This window comes from Nannobrachium achirus (assembly GCF_963921795.1).
Source record: "Nannobrachium achirus genome assembly, chromosome: 9".
Taxonomy (NCBI): Eukaryota; Metazoa; Chordata; class Actinopteri; order Myctophiformes; family Myctophidae; genus Nannobrachium; species Nannobrachium achirus.
The window spans coordinates 53,476,152-53,502,790 of NC_137818.1; the positions used below are offsets into that span (position 1 = coordinate 53,476,152).

At 42.3% G+C, this 26,639-nt stretch overlaps 1 protein-coding gene across 1 annotated transcript in view; it reads left to right on the plus strand.

The window, feature by feature from the left end:
- Positions 1-21,301, plus strand: part of nup210 (nucleoporin 210) — a 144,170-nt gene extending 122,869 nt beyond the window's left edge. Inside the window, exons 33-40 of the mRNA XM_080732510.1 lie at positions 607-743; positions 9,525-9,639; positions 11,998-12,144; positions 15,570-15,820; positions 17,472-17,688; positions 19,097-19,216; positions 20,282-20,356; positions 20,924-21,301. Of these exons, the coding sequence (XP_080588636.1) occupies positions 607-743; positions 9,525-9,639; positions 11,998-12,144; positions 15,570-15,820; positions 17,472-17,688; positions 19,097-19,216; positions 20,282-20,356; positions 20,924-21,024 (1,163 nt within the window). The 3' untranslated portion in view covers positions 21,025-21,301. The remainder of the gene's footprint in view (positions 1-606; positions 744-9,524; positions 9,640-11,997; positions 12,145-15,569; positions 15,821-17,471; positions 17,689-19,096; positions 19,217-20,281; positions 20,357-20,923) is intronic.
- The last annotated feature ends 5,338 nt before the right edge of the window (positions 21,302-26,639 follow it).

Genomic DNA, 26,639 nt, shown 5'->3' on the forward strand with positions numbered 1-26,639 from the left:
TTTGCAGATGACTGCTGGACACAGACGGCTCATAGACAGAGAGATTTTTATCTCTGTCAGAAGCAAAAACAAATCACGTTCCTTGTAACAAGTAACACAGTTACTTGGATCAGTAATATGTAATAATATTACTGTTTAGGCAGCTGTAATAAGTTACACTACGCCATACTTTACTACTGCGTACATGATTGATTGATTGATTGAAGGCTTTATTAGAAGTTTTGCATAGGAAAATGTACAGTTTCATGACGGTACAGTTCACTGGTACAAGGTCTACTAAAAGGAGATCCATGAAAAGACTAAGCTTATTTCAAGTAAGTAATAACATTAAGTAGCATATTAGAGCCCAACACCGTTGACACATTTACTCAAAACTAAAAGAGCAATACCGAATGTTTTTCTTGAAGGGTGATCTCTGCTTTGAGGAAACCAGGTAATATCGTGCATTGTGAATGTTAGTGTTCCCGTTTCCTCAGGGAAGAACTCCTCTGAACTGTACTTACAGTAAGCGTATCATTGATGGGGTGTAATGAGGCATTGGGGAGCAAAACTACGGCACAAACAAACATTGCAGAAGCAGAGTTAATCATGCATCCATCCTGCTAGGTGTCCCCGGGGTGTGGAGCTCCTCAGCCAGCTCCGTGCTCCAGGTGGATCCCAAAAGCGGCGCGGCCGTGGCCAGAGACGCAGGAGTGGTCACGGTGTTCTACGAGATAGCCGGCGACCTGAGGACCTACAGAGAGGTACGTTTAAATTTAGGTCTAGAATTATTGAATGCTTTAACTATTGAAAAATAGCAGATCTACAAGCTCACAGCGCGGCACCGAGTGCCGCGCTGCGAGCTTGTAGATCTGATATTTTTGAAAAATCAAGATTTTTGCAAGTCATTGAATATATCTATTTAAATGCGAACATTTGTAACTCAAATATTTGCTTCTGGGGTGGAACAACATATTTTGAGATGAGAGTCCGTGGCCAAATAAATGTAATTTTTGTGGTCCTTGACATGAAAAAGTTTGAGAGCCACTGATTTAGAGGAAGGATTTAGAAGTCGGGTCAAAGATATTCAAAGACTCGCACTCATTTTCACAATTTCTCAAAAATAGCAGATCTACAAGCTCGCAGCGCTGTGAGCTTGTATATCTGCTATTTTTCAGTAGTTAAAGCACAAAATAATGGTTAAAGTGGTTCAAATCTAATGCGACTCGGCCCGTTCCAGGTATTTGAGTGTTAACTCTCCCCACGCTTTGAACGTTAACGTTCGCCCCATTTTTTACAGAACCTCGATGCCAATACGGCGCTCGTTCGGTTCGTTCGTCTGATGACTGTAAGCTGATGAGGTGTCGCGCGGCCGCTTACTGTAAACACATTTTCCGCGGTGATGGTGTAAAAAATCCATTATGCGTTACATCAACGGAGAACAATTCACTTCCTTGTTGATTTCCTCTGGCTGTAAGGCTCTGTGGCCAGTGACTGGTCTTCTTCTTCTTCAACACATAACAGGCAAATTCACATTCATTCTCGCATGACGCCGCCCTCTGCTGCCTGGCAGACCAAAGTGCACTATTGCACAATAAAAAAAAATAAAAAAAATAAAAAAAATAAATGTCTGTCTATCTACTATAACGTCGCAAAGGTAAGCCGCTTTTTGATGGCACCAGACCCAATAAATAAATAAATAATCTGGCAGTAGGAGAGTTAAGATTGAAGCATTTGTTGTGGTCAAACTAGCAATATGTTCAGAAGGATCTTCCATAAGATCTTAACCTGCTTGCTGCCAGGATTAAAATCGACTAACGTCTTCAATTGCCACCATTTTATTACCTTTTAATGTGCACGATGGTGCACGGGTTATGCACGGGTCATGCATGGATCGTGCACCCCGCGTATGCACGCCATTCACAGCTTTCAAACACAAAAATCTGCTTGGAAATCCGTTCCGGCATTCAAGAGATAGTGGCTACAGTGTTTTCTTCAAATGTAAACAAACATGGCTGCCATGTTTGAAAGATAGAGTTGTTCTGGGAGTCAAACATGCATTTCACGATCGCGATCATGCCGAAAACGGGAGGAGGAAGTAGGGAGTACAATTTGGCACCAAATGTGTTTAATAGTCTGGGATATTTCATATAAAAGCAAAGGTTAAAGCCTCTAGTGTCCTTGCCGTCGAAAGGCGTCTTCTCTACCGACTGAGCTACCCGGTCGTGGGTTTCGATTCCCTGGGCACACTAACCCAGCGTATGAGTAGCACGGCTTTGGTGTGACTAGTCATGCGGTAAGTCCTGGGAGCTGATGGATTGCTGAGGTGGCAGACGTGCTCTGGCTGATACCGACAATAAGCATGTATACTGTATAACTGCAGGAACAATATTACTAAAACATTATGATCTTACATATTGTGTTCATTGTTTATGAATCAGCGCTAGTGTGAGTTGCTCCTTTTTGTTTCACAAATCACACATTAGGACTTGGTCATAGAAAAATGTTCAGTCTTGAGATTTTATTTTGCTCCATGTGTCCCTGATGGACTGCTGGTGATGAAGCTACTGCTGTGTGATGATACACGTCCAGGTGTATCTTTTTTGATAACCACTCATTATTATTCCAACTATTTAAAATCTATTTTAATTTAGTTTTCCCACAAATAAATAAAACATATTGTCACTGTCGGGAAGAAACCTCGTATCTCCAAGTTTCAAATTTGTTAATGTTTTCGCAAAGCAAAGCCCTTCATCATACAAGGCCGTCGCACAAAAGTAGTGAAAACAGCAGATCTACAAGCACACAACGCCTCGCACCGCGAGGCGTTGTGTGCTTGTAGATCGGCTGTTTTCACTAGTTTAAATCATTTTAAAAATTATAAATACAAAAAATGGTTTTGGACATACAAGGTTTCCACCCGACAACGATGATATTAAGATCTACAAGCTCACAGATGTAGATCCGCTTTTTAATTTTTTTTTTTTTTTTATGAAACAGAGTTCACAAGTAGTTAAACTTTAGTGTTTAGTAAATACACAAGAGGTTTAGGTGGTCTAACCAAAGGGAGGTCGAACCAATGACACGTTACTTCTCAAGAGTCTACTTTTGCATGGACATGAATAACGGCGTGCCTCTGAGGTTTTGACTTGCCCACACCGAGGTGCCACACACACGTACCTGGGTATTTATTCTGCTCATGCCCCTGATAAATGAGCTCCAACATGAAACGGGTTGGCTAGAGTAATAATAATGCAAACGGCATCACTCTCCTGGCGGCTGGCTGGCTCTGCACTGCAGCTCTCCCTCTCTCTCTCTCTGGGGGTTGAGTGTTTGGTGTGTGTGTGTGTGGCCAGGGGCGTCACAAGGGGGTGGGGGAAGTGGGACTGAGTTACTAGGGCCCAAGGTGGTGGGGGGCCTTAATTATTTTCTGCTTTAGCTATTGAAAAATAGCAGATATACAAGCTCACAGTGCTGCGCTGCGAGCTTGTAGATCTGCTATTTTTGAAAAGTCGTGAAAATGTGCGCAAATCTTTGAATATATGTATATTTTTAAGCGAATATTTGTAACTCAAATTTTGCTTCTGGGGGGGTTGGGGGGGGTGGGGGGGTCCTTGGAGCTAAATATTTTGAGATGGAGGTCCGTGGCCAAATGCATATCATTTTGGGGGTCCTTTACATGAAAAGGTTCAAGCACCACTGACATCCAAAAACCAAAAAACCTTAGAAGGATTTGAAATATTCAAAGACTTGCACAAATTCTCTCGATTTTTCAAAAATAGCAGATAAACAAGCTCACAGCGCAGCACTCGGTGCCACGCTGCGAGCTTGTATATCTGCTATTTTTCAATAGTTAAAGCACAAAACGTGAGCGAAACCTTGTACCCAGGGCCCAGAATTGGGTGCGGACACCCCTGTGTGTGGCGGTGTGGTGTGGCTTGCATCACCAGGTTCCCCAGGTATAACGGGAGACCCTGAGACTCTGTTACAGTATTCCAGATAACGTCGGCATATCCATCATCAGCCGCCCGCGATTGCGTTCTATCATCAGGGGCGTCACAAGGGGTAGGAAAGTGGGACTGAGTTACCAGGGCCCAAGGTGGAGGGGCCCTAGTAACTTTAGCTATTGAAAAATAGCAGATATACAAGCTCACAGCACGGCACCGAGTGCCGCGCTGCAAGCTTGTAGATCTGCTATTTTTGAAAAGTCGTGAAAATGTGTGCAAATCTTTGAATATGTATTTTTTAAGCGAACATTTGTAACTCAAATTTTGCTTCCGGGGTAGTCTCTGGAACTAAATATTTTGAGATGGGGGGTCCGTGGCCAAATTCATATCATTTTGAGGGTCCTTCACGTGAAAAAGTTTGAGCATCACTGACATGGAAACGTGGGTTTCTTGCACACATTTTCACAATTTTTCAAAAATAGCAGATCTACAAGCTCACAGCGCGGCACTCGGTGCCGCGCTGTGAGCTTGTATATCTGCTATTTTTCAATAGTTAACATTCATGGGGGGCCCGCAGTGAATCCTTGTACCCAGGGCCCAGAATTTGGTGTGACGCCCCTGTCTATCATTATAATGATTATGTCTTGACTGTGTGCGTGCGTGTGATATTTCCCTCTTCCGCGCTCTGCTGGGAAATGGAGAGGAGAGATCTCTCCCCTCAGATAGAGTTGGAGGATTAATTAGCTCCATCTCTGAGAGTGGCACTGTGCACTTAACCCTGCGAGGCCTACCGTCGCTTTTTGGACACATTTTGATCAAAAAGAGAGTTTAAATAATTTGTTTTCCTGTTCTTTTTTTCACATAAACATCACCATTGGATCCTATTGTTTAGTGTTACAATGCCATTGGACACGATATTTGCATATAAATACCCCCCACAGAGGCTGACATTCACACAACGTCAAGATCTCTGGAGTCCAGAGTCTGGACGGACAACATCTCACTTTTTCACTGAAGCTATTCCTCACAAAAACTCATATGATGCATTTTGCATCATCATGCTGCAGCATATGATGCAAAATGCATCACTAGTCATGCTGAAATACTAAAATATCTAAAAAAACAGATTGAACACAAAAAATAACTCAGGATTGTGTTGATCGTGTCCCAAACAACAATAACATAAGATCTAGTTGCCCCAGAGGTGAAGTGGCCCTTTAAGTAGAATGCCTGTAATATATATATATATATATATATATATTTGGTGATCATTAGAATGTCTAGAACATGTGCATATGTTATTATTGTGAAAAATATCCCCAAAATGTAAATTAGAGCATGATTTATGATGTTTAGCTATAAAACCTTACAAAAAAAACTGTACATCACATTACATTTGCAAGTAGACATTAATTCGGGCCTTACAGGGTTAATGCTCTCTCCTCTTCCTCCCAGGCTTTCAATATTATACCGGCGTTTGTGTATACAAATCGTTCCAATTAGTAGCAGGAGAATGGGTGAGGGCTCTGAGATGAAGCAGATAGGAGTTCCATCTAAGCCAATAATGTGCATCACAGCCTCATGTCTTAAGTTTATTCTCCGTCGTACACCGGTGTCGCACGCTGAAAGAATCAGCCGATCTACAAGCTTGCGGCGCGTTGCAGACACAACGCGTGGGGGGCTTGTAGATTAGGCTATTTCCGGGTGCGCCCGACACCGTCGCGCGACAAAGTATAATTCAGGCTTTTATTATGCCAACGGCGCAATGGTGGCTATTACTATGTGAGACATTGGTAGATGGAGAGCAATACGGTATCATCTACATCTCCCCGTTTCTTAACCCTCAAAGACCTGGAGCTCGCCCGCGTCGCGTTAGATTTTAACCACTTTAACCATTATTTTATGCTTTAGCTTTTGAAAAATAGCAGATATACAAGCTCACAGCGCGGCACCGAGTGCCGCGCTGCGAGCTTGTAGATCGTGAAAATGTGTGCAAGTCTTTGAATATCTTTGACCCGATCTTTGACCCGAATTCTAAATCCTTCAGCTCTTCTCAAACTTTTTCATGTCAAGGACCCCCAAAATTACATGTTTTTGGCTGTGGACCCCCATCTGAAAATATGTTGTTCCAGGGACCACCCAGAAGCAAATATTTGAGTTACAAGCGTTCGCTTTTAAATAGATATATTGAAAGACTTGCAAAAAAAAAATCATGATTTTTCAAAAAATAGCAGATCTACAGTACAAGCTCGCAGCGCGGCACTCGGTGCCGCGCTGTGAGCTTGTAGATCTGCTATTTTTCAATAGCCTAAATGGCTTAATGGTCTCCTGGCGGCTTAGACATCTCCTTGTGATGGATGACGACAGTGCCTGACCGGGGACCAGTGAAACTAATTAGGCACACACGCCATTCCTGTGACGTCTGTGTGTGTCAATAAAGGCTCATGAAAAGTAAACAACGCCAAAGCCCTTCCTTTCTTCCTGGAATTTATTGACTTTCTTTTATTCAGTGGTGTGAAGTAACTAAGTATATTTACTCAAGTACTGTACTCAGGGACGTTCTGGCCATTGGGAATAGCGGGACAACTCGCGAACGGCCGGTTCATTCTCGGCCGGTCCAGGCCGGCCTTTAGGATTTTTTTTTTTCGCTAAGTAAAGCCCTGCTTCATCATACAGGGCCGTCGCACAAAAGTAGTGAAAACAGCAGATCTACAAGCACACAACGCCTCGCACCGAGGCGTTGTGTGCTTGTAGATCGGCTGTTTTCACTACTTTAAATCATTTTTAAAACAAACGGTTTGAATATCTTTGACCCGATCTTTGACCCGAATTCTAAATCCTTCAGCTCTTCTCAAACTTTTTCATGTCAAGGACCCCCAAAATTACATGTTTTTGGCTGTGGACCCCCATCTGAAAATATGTTGTTCCAGGGACCACCCAGAAGCAAATATTTGAGTTACAAGCGTTCGCTTTTAAATAGATATATTGAAAGACTTGCAAAAAAAAAATCATGATTTTTCAAAAAATAGCAGATCTACAGTACAAGCATACAAGGTTTCCACCCGACAACGACAAAATATAACTCATGTAATTGGCCCACTGGCTTGTCACCTGTCATGATCTGAAAGGGCAAATCTTTGAGTAGCAGCAGCGCTACAGAGAGAGATCTCACTCTATAGCGCGCAATGAGGGCCTCTCCAACTCTTTTTCCCGGGCTGAATCAGGGGCCCAGCATGTCCCTTAATGTACTTAAGTAAAGTTTTGAGGTATTTCTACTACTTTGATAGAGTATTTCCAATTTCCAGTGCTTTTACTTCTACTCCGACCACTACATCTCGGTGGCAAATATACTACACTACAATGATTTGAAACCTTTAGTTACTAGTTAATCAGAGTCCAAGGTGAAGAGCTATCACCTCAACTTTTAGGTGATAAGCTATCACCTAAAAATGTGGAGGCCATCATAGTCACAGAATCCCAGTGAAGTCCTATCACCGCGCCTCAGTGCCTCTGAAACCAGGGGGCACACTGATTGGTCAAGATCGACCAATCAGTGAACGGGGTGATGGGGAGATGTCTGAAAGTAAAAACAGAGGAGAGATGTCTAGGTCGTAATGACGTAATGTTGTAGTTTTCAGACTTAAAAAGACTACACCATGGTGATAAACCATCTCTGCGGACTACACTATGATAAGGCCATTACTTTGTAGATTTTGATTATCATTACAAAACATACATTAACCACTTAAGCCCTATATACTTTTCAGCCATTTGAAAATAGCCAATCTGCAAGCTCACAATCTGAGGTTTAGATCTACTATTTTCAAGAGAGTTTTATACATTTTGTACTTTTGGAAACATGGGACATGGCTTGGCTCATTCTGCATAATGAGTGAACTTTTGGTACTTGTATGTACATTTTGATAAAGATACTGAAGATACTTTCACACACAAGTACATTGTGAATTCCGGACTTTAACCGTGTTTCTACATTATTTTAACCCTTTAAGACCTGGAACCACTTTAACCATTATTTTATGCTTTAACTATACAATCTATAAGATCTACAAGCTCACAGCATGCCGCTGTGTGCCAAATAGTTGTAATTTTGGGGGTTCTTGACATGAAAAAGTTTGAGAACGACTGATTTAGTAGAAGACATTTATAGAATCGGGTCAAAATATTTAAAGACGTGCACACATTTTTCAGGATTTGTCAAAAATAGCAGATCTACAGTACAAGCTCACAGCACGGCAATGAAAGTTAAAGCATAAACTAATGGTTAAAGTAATAACTTAACACTCTGACTGCATTTATCAGTCAAATTGACAGATAATTCTCTCTCTTTTGGCCCAGGAGAGCAACACCTCCTCCCCTGCTGCCAGCGGGGTTCTATTGTCTGTTGTTCTATTGACAATGGGGCTCTTAAGTCTGACATCATTTTGTAGAGGAGAACTTTTGGGGCCAAAAGGCCCCAGTGCCCGTGAATCTTTTTACTATTTTAACTATTTACTAATATGTCTTCTCTTTCTTGTTTTGACAGGAAAGTGGTAGAATTATACTTTAGTCGTTATTTTTGTCTCGGATCTGTTGAAATAGCGAGGGACACATATTGACAATACATCTGCTTGGAGGTCTGACTACAAAATGATGTCACGGCTTAAAAGCCCCATAGAACCCCCTTTGGCAGCAGGGGAGGGCAAAAAATGGAGAGAATTTACCTGTCAATTTGACTGATAAATGCAGTCAGAGTGGTATAATCGTATATTATTTCATATGTAGGAAACGTTTCAGAAGGGGAAAAGAAACTAGAACATATGTCTTGAGTATTTAGGAAAAGTCATGGAAGGGGAAATTTCTGAGACCTTCACAGGGATGGTTATTGCACTTTGCGATCTCAAAATCGGCCAAAATGACCGGTTAGTCACGTGTGTGTTAAAGTGATAGTTCACCTATTTTTGACATGAAGCTGTGTGAAATACTTGCCATTAAAATAGTGGTTAGTGGTTACAAATATATTAATTGATTACCAGAGTCCCGTGGTCAGAGTTCTGGTCAGTTTTAGATGAATATAAAGTAGTTCCGGTGATTTGGCAGGGGCTCATGGCCCAATCATTAAAAATAGATGAATCCACAAAACTAGCTTCATTTGTATTGTTGACCTATTTCTACCAAATAGACCAACTTTCGTTCAACTTTGACCCCTCTGTCACATGGTACTATTTTTTGTGTCCAGTATCACTACGCCGCTGCAACGTATTTCCCCAAAACAAGTTGCTTTGCAGGCAGCTGATCAGAACGAAACCTCGCTCTATATGGTAGAAATAGGCCAACAATACAAATGACGCTAGTTTTGTGGATTAATCTATTTTCAATGATTGGGCCACGCCAAATGGCCCCCACCCCATTGGAACTACTTAATATTCATTAGAAACTGATCAGAACTCTGACCACGGGACTCTGGTAATCAATTAATACATTTTTAACCACTGTTTTAATGGCAAGTATTTCACACAGCTTTATGTCAAAAATAGGTGAACTATCACTTTAAGTACTTTTTCCAAACCTTTGTGGTGGTGGTGTCTGTCTGGCTGGCAGGTGGTGGTGGAGGCGGCGCCCAGGACGGCCGTCATGGCTCAGGTCACGCCCATCAGGACCGACAGGGAGACCAAGGTCCTCATCACCACCAGAGAACGAGGAACCAACCTCATAGGTAAAAAACCCTCTCTCATTTCTGTTCTAACCAACCTCATAGGTACAGATGCTTACAAGCTGTACCTCGTTGTAAACGAGGTACAACGATAAAAATGATATTAAACACAATACGAATTCGTATTATTAAAGGGGAGATATAATGGACCGAAGACAAGTTTACTTTCTTTTTGTGCTGAGTAAACTCAGCACATGAAGCTACACGGCCAAACGTGTGGGTAGCGCCGACCAGAAATGTGCCAAAATCGCTTGCAATACTGTTCTGCTGGCATTTACTCTCATTTTGGGCTCCCCTGACACTGAGCTTAAAATTGTAAAAATGGCCAATATGTGTTGTTTTTTCTTTTCCTTATTACTGTGGGAGAGTGTAATCATCCAATGAACCAAGCAACAAAGATGAACACCAAAAGAACAGTATTGCAGGCCTGCCAGGCCATTTTGACCATTGTTGGAGGGGCGCTACCCATATATTTGGCTGTGTTGCTCATTCCACGAATACCATATCCTTACAATCGGTACCTTGTTGTAAAGGTGACAAATCAACGATAACAATGATATCAAATAAAATAACATTTAGCATAATTAAAGGGGAGATATAATGGACTGAATGTTGGGACATTTTGGTCGGCGCTACCCACACGTTTGGCTGTGGTGCTCATTCCACGAATGCCCGATGCTTACAAGCTGTACCTCGTAAAGGTGACGAATCAACGATAAAAATTATATAAAACACAATACAAATTGGTATTATATAATGGTACCGAAGTCAAGTTTACTTTCTTTTTGTGCTGAGTTTACACACACACACACACACTCCATTCTGTTTTAATCAACCTCATAGGTACAAACACTCCATTCCTGTTCTAATCAACAGGAACGAGGAACCAGCCTCATAGTCTATGAGGTTGTTTCCTCGTTCTTGTTGATTAGAACAGAAATGGAGACACAAGCCGCTTTCCAATCCGAGGGATTCACACTTTGTGCGCATTTCAAGGGCTATGACGTCACTGGTCACAGATCTACAAGCTCACAATGCGTCGCAACGCAACGCATTGCTATTTGGCGCGGCCCAGTGACGTCATAGCCCTTCAAATGCGCACTTCAAAGTGCGAACCCCTCGGATTGGAAAGCGGCTAGAGTCATAGGTAAAAGCACTCTCCATTCCTGTTCTATTCAACAAGAACGAGGAACCAACCTCATAGGTAAAAAAAAAAACATCTCCATTTCTGTTCTAATCAACAAGTCCATTAGAAGCCCCCCCTGTTCTCGGCGGTGAGCCAATTAAGCATCTTTTCTTTTTTTAATGGTGTTTTTGTTAAAAAACCTAATTCTGTTTTTAATCAGCAGTCCAATTAGAGCAGTGGTTCTCAAAGTGGGCGTCTGGGGGGAAGCTAGCAGATTGAGCTTGTAGATCGATCTGCTGGTTTTTTAATCACTTAAAAAAGAAATCTTGGAAGAATTGTAAACTATTTTGAATCATTTTCAAAACGCAAATCATCTTATGGTGGTCCTGGCACAAAATCTTTTCAGATGGGGTTCAAGGCCAAATAATAATCAATCATTTTGGAGGGTCATTGACATAAAAAGGTTTAAAGCCCCCCGTTCTTGCCGGCGATTGAATGAACCCATTAAAACTGGGAAAGCATCATGTGTCAATTTAGATTTTAATGTTTATTATGAAGTATGAAAAGAATAGAAAAAGAACAGAGTACCGTAAAGAGCTAGGCACAACAAAGAAAGGGAACAAAGAATATATAAAGAGTCAAAAAACTGTCAATGCTCAATGGGAAACAGCCAACTTGAACGCAAACCTTAAGCACAACTATAATACAATACAGTGCCCCATTCTGCCCCAACAAAAGTGTCCATAAGTGCTGCAAGTATCTCACCTCCATGTCAAACACAAGCAAAAAATACTCAACTACTACTAATTAATTATTTCAATGAACTAAAATCTTGTATATTTGATGGCCTTCATGCCCTGGCATTTGGCCTTTGTGCCCTAAAACAAATTGACAACTCCAAGGACCAAGTGGCCTTGCCACTAAAATGATGCCTGATACTAACACAACCTAATAGTGCAGAGCCAAAAGAAAAAATGTCCAATGCAATGGTCAGTGCAAGAATAGAAAGAGATTATGGCCCATCTGAAAATGTTTTGAGCCACCAGAAGAGAACATTGTGAGAAATACTGATTTAGAAAGCATTTTCTAGAATCAGCCTCAGAGTTAAGAATGAGAGTTTTTCAACCTAACGGAGCACCATGCTCAGCATGCTGCTGAAGGATCTAACGAGGCACCAGAGAGAGATCCTAACTGTGTGCTTGTCTGTCTGTCTGACCCCACGGCGCCCCCTGCAGGAGCGTGCTCCTCGCTCCAGACGGACGCCATCGCCCAGCTGCACCCCGAGACCTCCATCAGCTGTCAGCTCAGCTTCACCAGCGACCAGGTGGACTTCAGCACCCACAGCGTGTTCAGCACACACACTGGCTTTGACCCTGTGACTGGTGAGACTGCTCCCAACACACACACACACACACACACACACACACACACACACACACACACACTGGCTTTGACCCTGTGACTGGTGAGAATGCTCACAACACACACACACACACACACACACACACACACACACACACACACACACACACACACACACTGGCTTTGACCCTGTGACTGGTGAGAATGCTCACAACACACACACACACACACACACACACACACTGGCTTTGACCCTGTGACTGGTGAGACTGCTCCCCACACACACACACACACACACACACACACACACACACACACACACACACACACACACACACACACACACACACACAGGCTTTGACCCTGTGACTGGTGAGACTGCTCCCAACACACACACAGTACACGCATGCACGCACACACGCACGCACTCTCTCACACACACACACACACACACGCGCACACACACAGGCTTTGCCCCTGTGACTGGAGAGACTGCACCCAACACACACACTGGCTTTGCCCCTGTGACTGGAGAGACTGCTCCCAACACACACACACACACACACACACACACACACACACACACACACACACACACACACACACAGGCTTTGACCCTGTGACTGGTGAGACTGCTCCCAACACACACACACACACACACACACACACACACACACACACATGCTTTGACTGATTTCAGTCATTTGTTCTTCTATGGAAGCGTGGAACCCGTGCTTCCCTGTTCTGAGCTGAACATTCAGCTCTACAAGGCGAGCTCACAACGTGTTGCAGTGCGTTGTGAGCTTATATTATAGATGGTCCGTTTTCAGACAAGACATGTGTTGTAGAGGGAGGAGATAAAAGGCCCCGGGGCACCCACCACCCAGATCAATGAAGTATAGAAGGTTTGTTTTTAGTGTTTTTAAAAGTTTGGGGCAATGACCGCATTATCTTATCCTTGCCGCAGTGGCTTCTTCCTCCACCACCTGTCTCCACTGATGGACCTTCACTATTCACATCATTAACTACACATTAAACCCATTTAGAACGGGTGTACACATTATTGTGTATCATTATTTTATGCTTTAACTATTGAAAAATAGCAGATATACAAGCTCACAGCGCGGCACCGAGTGCCGCGCTGCGAGCTTGTAGATCTGCTATTTTTGAAAAATCGTGAAAATTAGAATTTTGACACGGTTCTATAAGTGTCTTTTGAATCCTTCTAAGATTTAAAAAAAAAACTATGTTTCTATGTCAGCAATCTGGCTATAGCCATCGTCAAAGAAAAGGTCCTTTTCACTTAACTGGAGCTCAGTTAGTCTGTTCTTGAGAGACTACTATGTCAGTGGTTCTCAAACCTTTTCATGTGAAGGACCCCCAAAATGATATTTATTTGGCCACTGACCCCCATCTCAAAATATTTAGTTCCAGGGACCACCCAGAAGCAAAATTTTAGTTACAAACGTTCGCTTTGAAAAATGCACATATTCAAACATTTGCACACATTTTCACGACTTTTTCAAAAATAGCAGATCTACAAGCTCGCAGCGCGGCACTCCGTGCCGCGCTGTGAGCTTGTATACCTGCTATTTTTAACCGGTTAAAGCATTCAATAATTCTCGGCCCTAAATGGGTTAAAAGTCTTCACTTTTACAAAGTGAAAGACCCCATTTTCCAAAGTCAGCCTCCGCAACAGCCCGAGAGTGTGTGTTTTTTTTTGCGCGCGCTCAGCATCTCGGGTTGTGGGGGCCACCACAAACACACAACGTTGTTTACCAGGGCGGTGTTCCAATCGATACCTGGAACGCTCGCGGAATGAATGAATATAGCGCCAGCTATAAACGGTGTCCGGGTGATGTATTGAGCGTTGGGGAGGCCCCCCCCCCCCTCCCCCCCAGGGCCTCATAGCACTAGTGTAATTGTGTTTGGGACGTTGGGGCTTCAATTCAGTTGTTAGCTTATCTCTGAAGGAAGGCCTCCAGGGGGCATTAGCAATTCCCTAGAATCCCCGCAGAGAAGGTAATGGGAGGCTGTGACTGTGAAATAACCAGGGTTTCCCCCTGTGTGCTGTTGGTGTGCGTACAGTAGTACACCGTCCTGGTGGAATTTGTATACATTTTTTTTTATGCCAGGGGTCTTCAACGTTTTCAGGCCAAGGAACCCTTAGTTCGGGGGTCAGCAACCCGTGGCTCTAGAGCCGCATGCGGCTCTTTAGCGCCGCCCTAGTGGCTTCCTGGAGCTTTTTCGAAAATGTATGAAAATGGGAAAAGATGGGGGGGGGAAATATATTTTTTTGTTTTAGTATGGTTTATGTAGGAGGACAGACATGACACATACATTCTTAACGTTTTCCAATGCTGTAAAAATGTGTAGAATAAATATTACATTTCAACATGTAGGAGTTGAAGCTGAGGTTACATTCAGTCCCACAGATGAATATTTTGAAAATAGCTCATCTAGCTGGTAGATCGGCAAAGCCGATACCGTTTAAAACCGATAGAGGCATTATTGGCCGATCGCGATCACTCACCGATCAATCGCAGGGGAAGACATTCATGAATAAGAATAGCATATTTCATCGCTAAAGCTGGTTGCACACTGCACTCCGTTGTTGCGTTGCGTTTTGGAAATCTGAAATCCTCTAAAGCATTTTTCAGGCCGAGGAGAGAGAGAGAAGAGAGAGAGAGCAAAGGACCCAGTGGCGACAGTTGCGAAAATCACAAAAAATCAACCCTGGTCCGAAAATAAATACGAAACGGGCGGTAGTGTGTAAACGTGATTGACATAACGTGAGGTTGTTTTTTCTATTTATGCGCTCCGAAACGAAAAAACGCAGCAGTGTGCAACGACCTTAAATCAAGGATTTTAGCCTGCATAATCAAGGCTTTTTGCCCATGTGTTTCTGGAGGGTCTCTTTTAATTGTGTTAAAAGAAGCTGAAACAATGAAATACAGCGCTAGCTTTTTTTCCCTGCATTTCCAGTGTGCAGACTCTACTACTTCATATTAGGGCATTAACCAAAAAGTCGACAAGTCGACTTCATTACATAAGTCGACTCCCACCAGGGAAAGTCGGAAGTTGAAAATAAATAAATAATAATAAAAAAATATATATTTTTTCATCATTATTTTTTGCTCTATGTGTGCGTGTGTACAGCATTCAAACAGTAGGATTGCTTATTGTCAAGGAAAGAATGATTCTCTCCTTTTCCAACTGTGTTTTTTCAATGGAATTGAGCACAGGGTTTCTGGTTTTGTCCCCCCTTTCATGCACAGTGTGACGACGTCATCAAACAATAAAGTCGACTTCAACTCAACTTTTTACTGAGTCGAGTCGACTTGCAAAAATCACAAGTCGTTAATGCCCTTCTTCATATAGTGAAAAATCTCCCAGTTCTGAAATATACTCAACAGTCTGCTCTTTTATTTCCCCTCTCTCCCAGGCTTCTACACATGCTCCATGAGCCTGCGGCCGCTGAGCGACCAGCAGAGCCGCGTACTGAGCGTGTCCATGTCCGAGGTGCTGGTGGAGGCGGGCCTGGAGGGGAGCTCCGTCCCCGGGGAGAGGCTGGGCGTCCGGCTGCCCGTAGAGCCAGGCCTGTACGCCGACCACGCCGAGCTGCTGCTCTCCGCCCTGCACCCCTCTGCCGAGCTCACCGTCTACGGGCCTGCCGCCACGCTGGCCGCCATGGAGGTAACGGCGCTTTGGTTGTTGACTTCTGGTTATGGACCCTGCTGTTGGTCTGGGTTTTCATTGGGGAAAGTGGTGTAGACCAAGGGGTTCCTCAAACCTTTTTATAGGCCGTGACCCCCAAAATAATAATATTTTAGCTGGGGACCCCCCCATCCCACCCTGACTAGCAGAGTTGAGGAATTACATTTTGTAGAATACGGTTCTATTGTGAAAATAGCAGATCTACATGCTCACAACGCCTCGCGATGCGAGGCGTTGTAAGCATGTAGATCTGCTATTTTCACAATTTCTGCCTCTAATGTTTGACAATTTGGCCAATGTTTAATTTGTCGTTTTAGGGGCATTAAAAAGTCTTTAAATTGTCACTTTAGAAATGTGCAGATTATCTCTATAGTCTATCTATACTCTTAAACTTTATGTTGGTTTGTTTACTGTTGATTGAGAAAATAATGTTGCACAATAAGTTAATCATCTGGGGCCCCCTCAAAATAATTTGGGGACCCCCCTGGGGGTCCCGACTCACAGGTTGAGAACCACTAATGATGACTGTGCCTCCTGTGATGCACACAGTGTCACCAGACCTTTTAAAATGTAAATTCGACAGTGCCTTGAACCGTTTTATTATTTTTTAGAAAAGATCCAATCTGTGATTTTTTATCCTGAAGTTAATAGAAGCCACAGTTGATAAAAAAAGAGAACTCTGATATGACGCTTTGAGCTTAAAGACTATTTTATAATTCTCTCCTCAGCAAACTTATTTTGAAAGAACAAAATGTTGATATATGCACCACTTCGATGTTTTCAGGCCAAGGACCCCTTTGCTGAGAGCGAGATGTAGCAGGGACCCCACAATATACGCGCGAGGCGTTGTGAGCTTATTTTTGTCTAATGTTCCACTCGGAATAGGGATGCTAGGGTTTAAGTAATGTAAAAAAAAACATGATCATATCACACAAAGATTTCGCAGCCCCCCCATAGTAACTCTAGGGGTCCCCGGACCCCCTGTTCTTCAACTGCATTAGAGAACTTTGAAGTGTTCAAAACTAGCATTACGTTCAGAAGCGTCTTCTTCCATAAAACCTTAATAGTCTCGGATATATTTCATATAAAAGTGAAGATTAAAGCATCGATCTGTGATTTCTTCAGCTGATTTTATTGTTGCTTTAATCCAGGGGTCTTCAACAGGGGGTCTTGGACCCCTAGGGGGTCCTCAGAGTTACTACAGGGGGTCCTCCAAATCTTCCAATCCTTTTTTTATGAACAACTTGAACCCTAGTGTCCATATTCTGAGGACTGTAGCCAAAAATAGCAGATCTACAAGCTCACAACGCCTGGCGCTGCGAGGCCTTGTGAGCTTGTAGATCTGCTATTTTCGGCAAAGAGGTTTGGTGTAGAGGGGAAAAAGAGCAGACTAAGTACAGAGTAAAAGGTCAAGTTTATTAGGTAATGACGGCTCAAGTGGTTGGATATCTGAAAACACAAATTGACATGAATCCAAAATACACTGATGATTGTGCTGTCAAACAATGAAACTATATGGAATCTATGAGAAGGTTGTTGGGGTCCCTGCTTCATCTCTCTCTCCACTAAGGGATCCTCGGCCTGAAAACATCGAAGACACCCTGCTTTAATCCAATGCGACCGTCCACAGGTGGTGTCCACGTCCCCCGGCGTTTCCGTCCAGGAGAAGGAGACGTCCCCCCAGGGCTCGTCCCCCTCGTTCTCCAGGTACACGGTCAGTGCCCTGGACCCCCAGGGGTCCGCGGCCCCCCAGGGTGCTGCTCACATCTCCATCAGCAGCCCCTCCTCCGGCCAGACCCTCCTCATCCCCGTGGGCCTCGTGCACGTGGCGGACTCCTCCGTGCAAGGTTAGAGCTTCGTCTCGTTTACGAGTTCAACAGTTAATCCAACTAATGGAGGCAATCGATTGTACAATAAACAAAAGGTTATCCATTTGTGATAAGTTAATCGATTCGATTTACAGATTTACAGATACCCGGGTCACTATAAAAAACCCAAACTACCGTAATAAAACTCTACTACTGTACTTAAAAGCATAATATATTCAATTCCATATCGTCGTTGTCGGGTGGAAACCTTGTATGTCCGAAACTCTTCGTTTTGCATTTATCATTTAAAAAATTATTTGAACTAGTGAAAACAGCCGATTTACAAGCACACAACGCCTCGCACCACAAGGCGTTGTGTGCTTGTAGATCTGCAGTTTTCACTACCTTTGTGTGACAGCCTTGTATGATGAAGCAGGGCTTTACTTTGCGAAAAAACATACACATTTGAAACTTGGAGATACGAGGTTTCTGCCCGACAGTGGCGATATGGAGCACAACTCTCTGATCTCTCGTAGTGTAAAAAGAGCCAATGGCGGATCACTGCTCCCTCCACGCAAGGTCAGGGTTCTATTCTGAGACCAGATCAAGAAGGAGATCGCATGCCTCAGATCGTATAGCTTTTACTGTGCTTTCTGGCGTTGAGATGAAGGAAAGGTATTCCTTGCGAACATGGAAATGGAAACCCGATATTGTAGGTGAAGATTTCCGCTCATATTCTCTTTGCTTTAGTTCCTTTAAAAAGGTCTCCTAGTCTCTTGTTGACTGCAGAAGAAGATGAAGCCTGTGTTGTCTTTTTTTGTAAGGAAGCCATACATCATTCCATTAACTATTAATGGGATTTTTTTATATGTAGACCATTCAGATTTCAGTTAGTTAAAAAAAGGGGGGTCAAACTAAAACGGAAACTAGGAAACTAAAACGTTCTAATCCGGGTAGGGATGGGACGATACACGATATTATCGCTTATCGTGATAAAAAACACTCACAATAATCGTATCATGGAGATTTAATCGTGATATCACACTCTGTCATGCACTGGGATCAATTCACCTTTTATTTGCCTATCCAGTACCATCCAGCATATCCTGGTAAAAGGTACTTATATGTACTTGATACAGTCTTTTTTTCACTCTCTATCAAATGTCTTTGCCAAAGAATAACCATGCGACGCGTTGTGAGCTTGTAGATCTGCAATTTTTTTGGCAAATGTTCCGCCCCAGGATAATGGATTCTGATTATCGTGATAATATCGTAAATCGCGATTTCTTTTGTCACAATAATCGTGATATGAAATTTTCATATCGTCCCATCCCTAATCACGGCTCATTTCTTTGGCTAACACTTGGCGGTGTGAGAGCGTCTGTTCACATGGGGTTTTGAACAGATCTTCCATCTTCACATGACGTTATTATCCTCTCTCAAACAGCTGCCAGTCCAGTTGTGGGCGCGGAGGGGGGCCAGTCCCTGCAGAGCCTGGTGGACTCCTACCAGATGATGTTCTTCACCTTGTTCTCCCTGCTGGCGGGCACTGCCATCGTCGTCATCGGTGGGTTGGAATTTATCTAGTGAAAAGTTATAATCCGCACTCACAGTGTCAGGTTTAAGAGTCTTTTTTTAATGCAGAATAGCAGCAGCAGCAGGCAAACAAACAGGCGCGTTTCGGCTACGCCGTCATCAGTGTGGCGTAGCCGAAACGCGTCTGTTTGTTTGCCTGCTGCTGCTGCTATTCTGCATTAAAAAAAGACTCTTAAACCTGACACTGAGTGCGGATTATAACTTTTCACTGAATTATACTTTGAATCTGCACCCGGAACCCCCTCAGACCGTTTACTGAAATAGAGTTGAGCTGACCTGGCCCTGCACGATGGAATTTATCTAGAGCATTAGGAGCCGAGGACGATCCTCTAACAGTTTTCTGAAAAATGTTATGCTGCTATATGCTGTGGTTGTTCATGTGAAGGACCCAGGGCTGTCACGATTATGACCTTTTACATGGCGATTAATGGTCACTCAAATAACGATTTAAATGTGTATTTGTCGTTGACAATTACATTTCAGTTTGGCTTTTAGGCTTTGAAGTTTCACATGGCAATCATAACACAACTTAAATATACAAAGAAATTACTGACATATTTGACAACTTTGATAGTGGAAATAGCCGATCGCTTGTAGATCGGCTATATCTCAGAATATGTTCTAAGAAACCCCAGAAGAAAATACTTGAATTAAAATTTATCGTTTTAAAAATATACAGGTATAGTCAAAGATTTGCTACAAATTTCCAAGATTTAAAAAAATACCAGATCTACAAGCTCATAGCATGATACAAAGTGACGCACAACTCAATCATACTAAAAGTAGCAGATCTCTAAGCCTCTCGCTGTGTTTTGAGCTTGTACTATTAGTAGATCTGCTATTTTAGCTGTTTTTAAATCCTGGACTTTCCACCTGACAGAGATATTACATTATGCTAACCAACAATACTGCAGGTAATTTTCAGAGAGTGTTTTAGTTTTTTGGCAGAATCATTGTTTGCTCCATGGACAAATATCTTCTGACAGATGTTTATTCTAATACCGTATTGGATTGTTTCTTCTCATCGTACACACAGTGTGCCATGCGCTTTTCTCTCCGAGGGAGCAAGGCCAGCACCCTGGCTTCATCCACAGGACACCGCCTCCATCAGGTAGATATGGAGCTCCTCTTAACCCTTTAAGACCTATCCCAATGGTTTTCTGAAAGTCTCTGTGGTGCTCAAACTTTTCATGTCAATGACCCCCTAGAATGATATGTATTTGACCCGCGGACCCCCACCTGAAAATATGTTGTTCCGGGACCAAGAGAAAGAGAGATTTGCGTTATAAATGCTTGCTTTAAAAATATATCGTCGTCGTCAGGTGAAAACCTTGTATGTCCAAAATGCACACAACGCCTCGCACCGCGCGTTGTGTGCTTGTAGATCTGCTGTTTTCACTACTTTTGTGCGACGGTCTTGTAGGATGAAGCAGGGCTTTACTTTGCGAAAGAACATACAAATTTGGAACTTGGAGATATAAGGTTTCCATTCGACAACGACGATATACATTCAAAGATTTGCAAAAAATAGCAGATCTACAAGCTCGCTGTGAGCTTGTATATCTGCTATTTTTGTAATAGTTAAAGCATAAATTTAAAAAAAATTAAATTTAGGACTGCTTTTGACCCGACTGGCCGAGAGCAGAGAGATACTAATTCCTCTTGCGTGTGTTTTCAGGTGTCAACTCTTCAGCGATGAACTCGTTCAACCACACCGTCCATGGCTCTGGCTCCAGGAGCAGTCCAAAGCTCTACTCTCCTGACTACAGCTCCAGATAGACCCTATGGGACCACAGGCCAGTTCAGGCTCACTGCAGGGGTTCTCAAAGTTTTACGATTCAAGGACCCCCCCATATATACCCACCCGTTCCATATGAATCAGGACACAAACCACAATAACTCTCAGAATTACAGACCCGCAAGCACTCCCATGTGGTTCCTAACTGTCAAATTATTTGGCTCTTTTGGAACCCCTTCAAAAGCCCCTCGGGGGTCCCTGGACCCCACTTTGAGAACCACTGTTCTGTTGAATGTGCCTCTGTCCGTCCCGCAGGCCAATACTGTAGGACAAAAAAAAAATAACCTGCAAATTCCTAATATTATCTTGTTTTCTGAAGAGTGTACAGTTGTTAAAAAAAACTGAAATTGTTTTAAGATAAGGTATTGATCATTGATCATTTCTTTGTGTGTGTTTTTGTTTGTGCGTGTGTGAAAGAAAGGATTTTTTTTATAGTTGGAAAGGCTCAGTATTTTTCGAAATCCCACTTTGGCGACAGATCTTCTTGCTTACATAACGTTGATTTGCATATATTTTGTTTGCTTCCGCCACTCGCGTATGAACCACTTGAAACGGTGTTAATGCTTTGTTTTGTCATTAAGACTGGAGTTGATGTGAAATTCAGGAACTCAGGATGTATTCTACTTTGAAAAATAAAATATATCGTCTCTTTCGGGTGGAAACCTCATATCCAAAACTGGTAATTTTCAGGTTTTAAATAAATAAATGGCAAAATTAGCAGATCTACAAGCTCAAAACGCACCGTGTTAGGTTTTGAGCTTGCAGATTTGATGCTTTCGTGTGACACTGTACTGTGATGAAGTAGAGCATTTTCCAAAAGTTAATGGTAGAGTAAGTGAGTTCACTTAAAGGAGTAGTTCACCCCCAAAATGACTTTTTTTTTTCTATTGATTACTCGTGCCATGGAGACTGGGGTTCAATTAATAATATTTTTTTGTATTTGTCTCATTCCAAAGACAAAAAGTATTATAGTGAATTTACCCCTTGGTTGCAGGGACCCAAATACATTCGGTTCCCCATCCGGAATCAATGGGGCAAATTTGTTGTAATCAAATTATTGTCTTAGGAATGCGACAAATACATTTTTTTTTTATTGAACTCAAGTTTCCATAGCATGAGTAATCAATAGGAAAAAAAAGTCATTTTGGGGGTGAACTACTCCTTTAAGTTTCAGTTTTCATGCAGGTGACAATGGCCTTGCTCCAATCATGATCAAGTGGGGGCGGGCCTTGGCACATAAGGCCCGCCCCCACTCGACCATGATTGGAGGAAGGCCCCACTCTATCCTGATTGGAGGAAAGCTTGTCACCCAACAGTTTTTCAGTCCAGATATGGACCAAACACTCTATAGTAACTAGTACTATCAGAACATAGACCCATTTGTTATTATTTGAATTAAATTAAATCACTTACCCTACCTATCAAAATATGGACATCGCCCGACAGCGACGATATGTTATGTTGTGAAATAATATGACCACTGAAGCCGTCCATGTTCATGTGATCCAGGAAAATGGTTTGTCCATTTTCTTCCTTTTTTGTGGCATTATTCAGCAATTCATGTTCATTAATGAAAATAACTGATATTTGAGCCAGACGAATCAAAGTCTGTTGTTATTACTGTAGCCCCGATTGATACTTGGTTGCAGTGATTATCGTGCACTGGAAAGCGGTAATAGCAGATGTTGCAATACAAGCTCACAACGCCATGCGTGCTTCAAGACCAAACTTGAACACACACGGAGCACATTCACACTAATGGGATGGAGTGCCCTTCCATTAGCAATAACAAGAAGAATGCGAACTCTTAAGTGATCAATTAGTTTTCCTTGCTGTGAAATGTGTTCCTTTTCCTAACTGAAATGTTGAATCATACACAAGACATTGCGTACGATTTTTCCTCTGTAGGTCTACAGAATAGAACAAAAATGACCATCCTTAAACATTTACTTTATCTAATTATAATTAATTGCCATGGAGCTTGTAGAGCTGCTATTTCTGGTGCGCGACAGCCGGCATGCAACCAAGTAGAAACGCAGGCTTTACTCACCAATGTGAAACAGTTTAATGTGAGCCAGTCGTTCAGCTTTTATAACCCTGTTCAACAGCCATCAATGTGACCCGGTCTTTGCCTCTGGAAATCACCTTTTTTGTATCAGAGCTTTATGTTCCTTAGTGTACTGATCCATGTTTTTGGCACTTATATTTAAGTTATTTGGACATGAGAGTGTGATATTGATTGTGAAACGAGAGTTATTTTTGTATTTGGATGCAAAATATTTGGCCAGGAATTGTATTTATGTTTGTTGGGTAGATATACATTTACTGAGGCAGATGGAGCATATTATTCCTCGGAGATCTCCAAATTGAGTTCAATGCGCGACTGTGCGTGTAATAATTATATTTTGTATTCATTGCCTTACTACTCATACTGAATAGCTTTCAGCGCAAAGGCCAACCAGAGAGAAAAAGTTGCTGGTCTGCTGCTTGTGTGCGTTTGTCCGTCCACTTTTGCTTATTAAAGTTTCTACTGTTTTTCATCCTGTTAGTGTTACTGTATGTACATCTCTCTGTTGACCGCGAATGACAATTGCTTAATCTGTGGTTTGGTTCACCAGACGTGATCTGGTATCAATTTCTTTCTTTCTTTTTTTATTACCAAATTGCTTCCACCTTTGCAACCCAAACTATTAGAACTAGGGCTGTCGCAATTATTACATAATCGTCTAATTGCGATTATTTGACATAATTGCGATTATTTTTCATAATCATAATCGTTTCCATATTGAAAAATGTTCAGATATTTTTTTTAAAGTAAAATAATAGTGCAAATAGCCGATATACAAGCTCACGTTGTGTTCTTTTTTAACACATCTGGTGCCAACCCGAGTTTCCCGAGTTGGGGCCGTTTTTGAAAAAAAAAAAAAGTTTTTATTTTTTTATTTATTTTTTTTCAACATTTTTTTTTGGACCTCCAGAAATGTATTAGGCATGATCGCGATCGCGAAATTGCATGTTTAACCCCCATACCAACCCATTCTTTCAAACATGGCAGCCATGTTTGTTTACATCTGAAGAAAACATAATGGCCCATAAATCATGAATGCCTGAACGGATCATCTAGGCATGGGCGTGCACTTTTTACACAATTGCGCAATTACATGGAAGTCTATGGTAACCATGGCAACGTGGGACATTGAAGAGAAAAAATCATAGCAACATAAGTGTTAAGTATAAAGTTGTCAAATATGTCCTTTATTTCTTTAGTATATTTAGGTTATGTGCAGTGGTGAAAGTGGTTTGAAATTCTTGCCAGAACTGTCATAAATTGGCCGCGCGGCGAAGCTGCGCGGCCGGAAAAAATTTGGGAGGCTCTAATCCCCCAAAACCCCTGAAATGCATAGAAAACTTTATTTTGGGAGGCCCACCTGCTGCCCCTCTATAATAAGCCTCTTCATATTGTTCATGTTCCATACAGAAGGCTAAGCATATATATTATTATTATATTTATTATATTATTATATATATTATTATTACACATTATTATAACCAGTTATCTAAAGTAACTAAGTACATTTACTAAAGTTCTGTATTTAAGTACAGGTTTTAAGTATAGCCTAGCCTAGTTTACTGGAGTATTTCCAATACTTTTAATTCTACTCCACTACATCTCCCATTCCCAGATGCAGAATTGAATCATTTTGGTCTATTCTGCATTTATGGCCACATGCAGGCACAGACACGAGTCCTCCTAGAGATGGGATTTATGGCTCTTTGAAGTGAGCCGGATCTCTGGGATCCGTTCCTTTCAAAGAGCTGTTCAAAAGACGTAGGCCTACATTTTGATACTTCTACTCAAGTACATTAACATTCCAAACTTCTACTTGATTGCAGTATTGATATTTCTACTTAAGTAAAGAAATTGAGTATTTTTCCCACCACTGTTCATTAGAAAGAACTGTGAACCGAATCCTATCGTTCATTTCAAAGAGCCGTTCAAAAGACTCGATTCGTTCGCGAACGTCTCACCTCTACCCGCTCCGTGTCAAACAAACACTGAAACGCAAACGGACTGACTGGATCACACTGACCTACACAAACCCACGGGAATAATTTAGAAGCACTTTATCAGAAAATATAACTAGTAACACTTGTGTAGCCTAAGCCTACTGTATGTTAATCTGACTTTAGTATAGGCTATTGTTTTCTTCCTGGACGTGCGTTTGTGGCTGGTTATTTAACATGGGATTTTGACAGCTGGCTTCTCCTCTTCTTAACGGAACTCCGTTCCGTCCCCAAATGTTTTAACGGAACGGGGGTTCCGGCCGTTCCGGCTCACTTTCACTACTGGTTATGTGTCATCTACCATGTGCAACTTCAAAGCCTAAAAGCCAAACAGAAATGTAATTGACAACGACAAAAACATAATTAAATCGTTAATCGCAATTATTTGAGAGAAAATTAATCATCATGTAAAATGTCATAATCGTGACAGCCCTACTTGGAACACAGACAATCCACTGCACCTGCGTGCATTTCAGAAGGCTCTGTTGCCTTGTTCACCTTGATGCCGAAGACCTTCTCAAAATAGTTGCACTCGTACTGCCAAATCTCCTAAGAAAACAAAACACAAAAACTACCGGGTTTGGAACCTGTCCAGTGAACTAAACCGCCTCAACTTTTCCCACACTGTAACAACAATATGTACAATGTACAGTAGCACATTTTAGAGTGATAACTCCCACGCCGGTTACACGGCCTCCTCCCACCCACCAACAGCAGTCGCAGTTACTCTACTATAGTCCAAATCATCGTTGTCGGGTGGAAACCTTGTATGTCCAAAACTGTTTTGTATTTAAAAAAATTAACTAAACTAGTGAAAACAGCCGATCTACAAGCACACAACGCCTCGCACCGCGAGGCGTTGTGTGCTTGTAGATCAGCTGTTTTCACTACTTTTGTGCGACAAGCTTGTATGATGAAGCAGGGCTTTACTTTGCAATAAAAACATACACATTTGAAACTTGGAGATACGAGGTTTCTGCCCGACAACGGCTATATCCTGCATCAAGCCGTTTGCTTATGTTTATCCCTATCAAGTGTTTTGTTGTTTTATTCCGTTCATGGAGTTCATACTTGTTGGGGTTTGTGTGTGCAAATGGAACCAAGTCGTCACCAACCCATTTGTAACTCAGATGTATTATTGCGACCTGCTATCAAAACCTCCACTGGCTGTCAGTTAGTTTGTCCGTCACACGTCACACTTTTGCCCCACTCATATCTCCGCCACCGTTGCCCCTATCCGTGCCAAACTTTGCACACATACTCCTTGGCTGCCAAACCACAACCTCCAACCCCCTCATTTCTCACATGGCCCTCTTCTAGCGCCACCATGAGGCCGATTCTTGCGAAACACATTTTTGGACACGGCTCCTACAGATTTTGCCCTAAAATCACGCAAAACGGTACACAGTATCTCTAAAGTCATGTCATCAACATGGATCTGTCCCATTTCCCATATTCCCTCCTGATTGGCTACCATTGCCTTCTACAGTTTGTGTATGCGACCTGGCGGTCGCTTATCTCCCGATTAGGG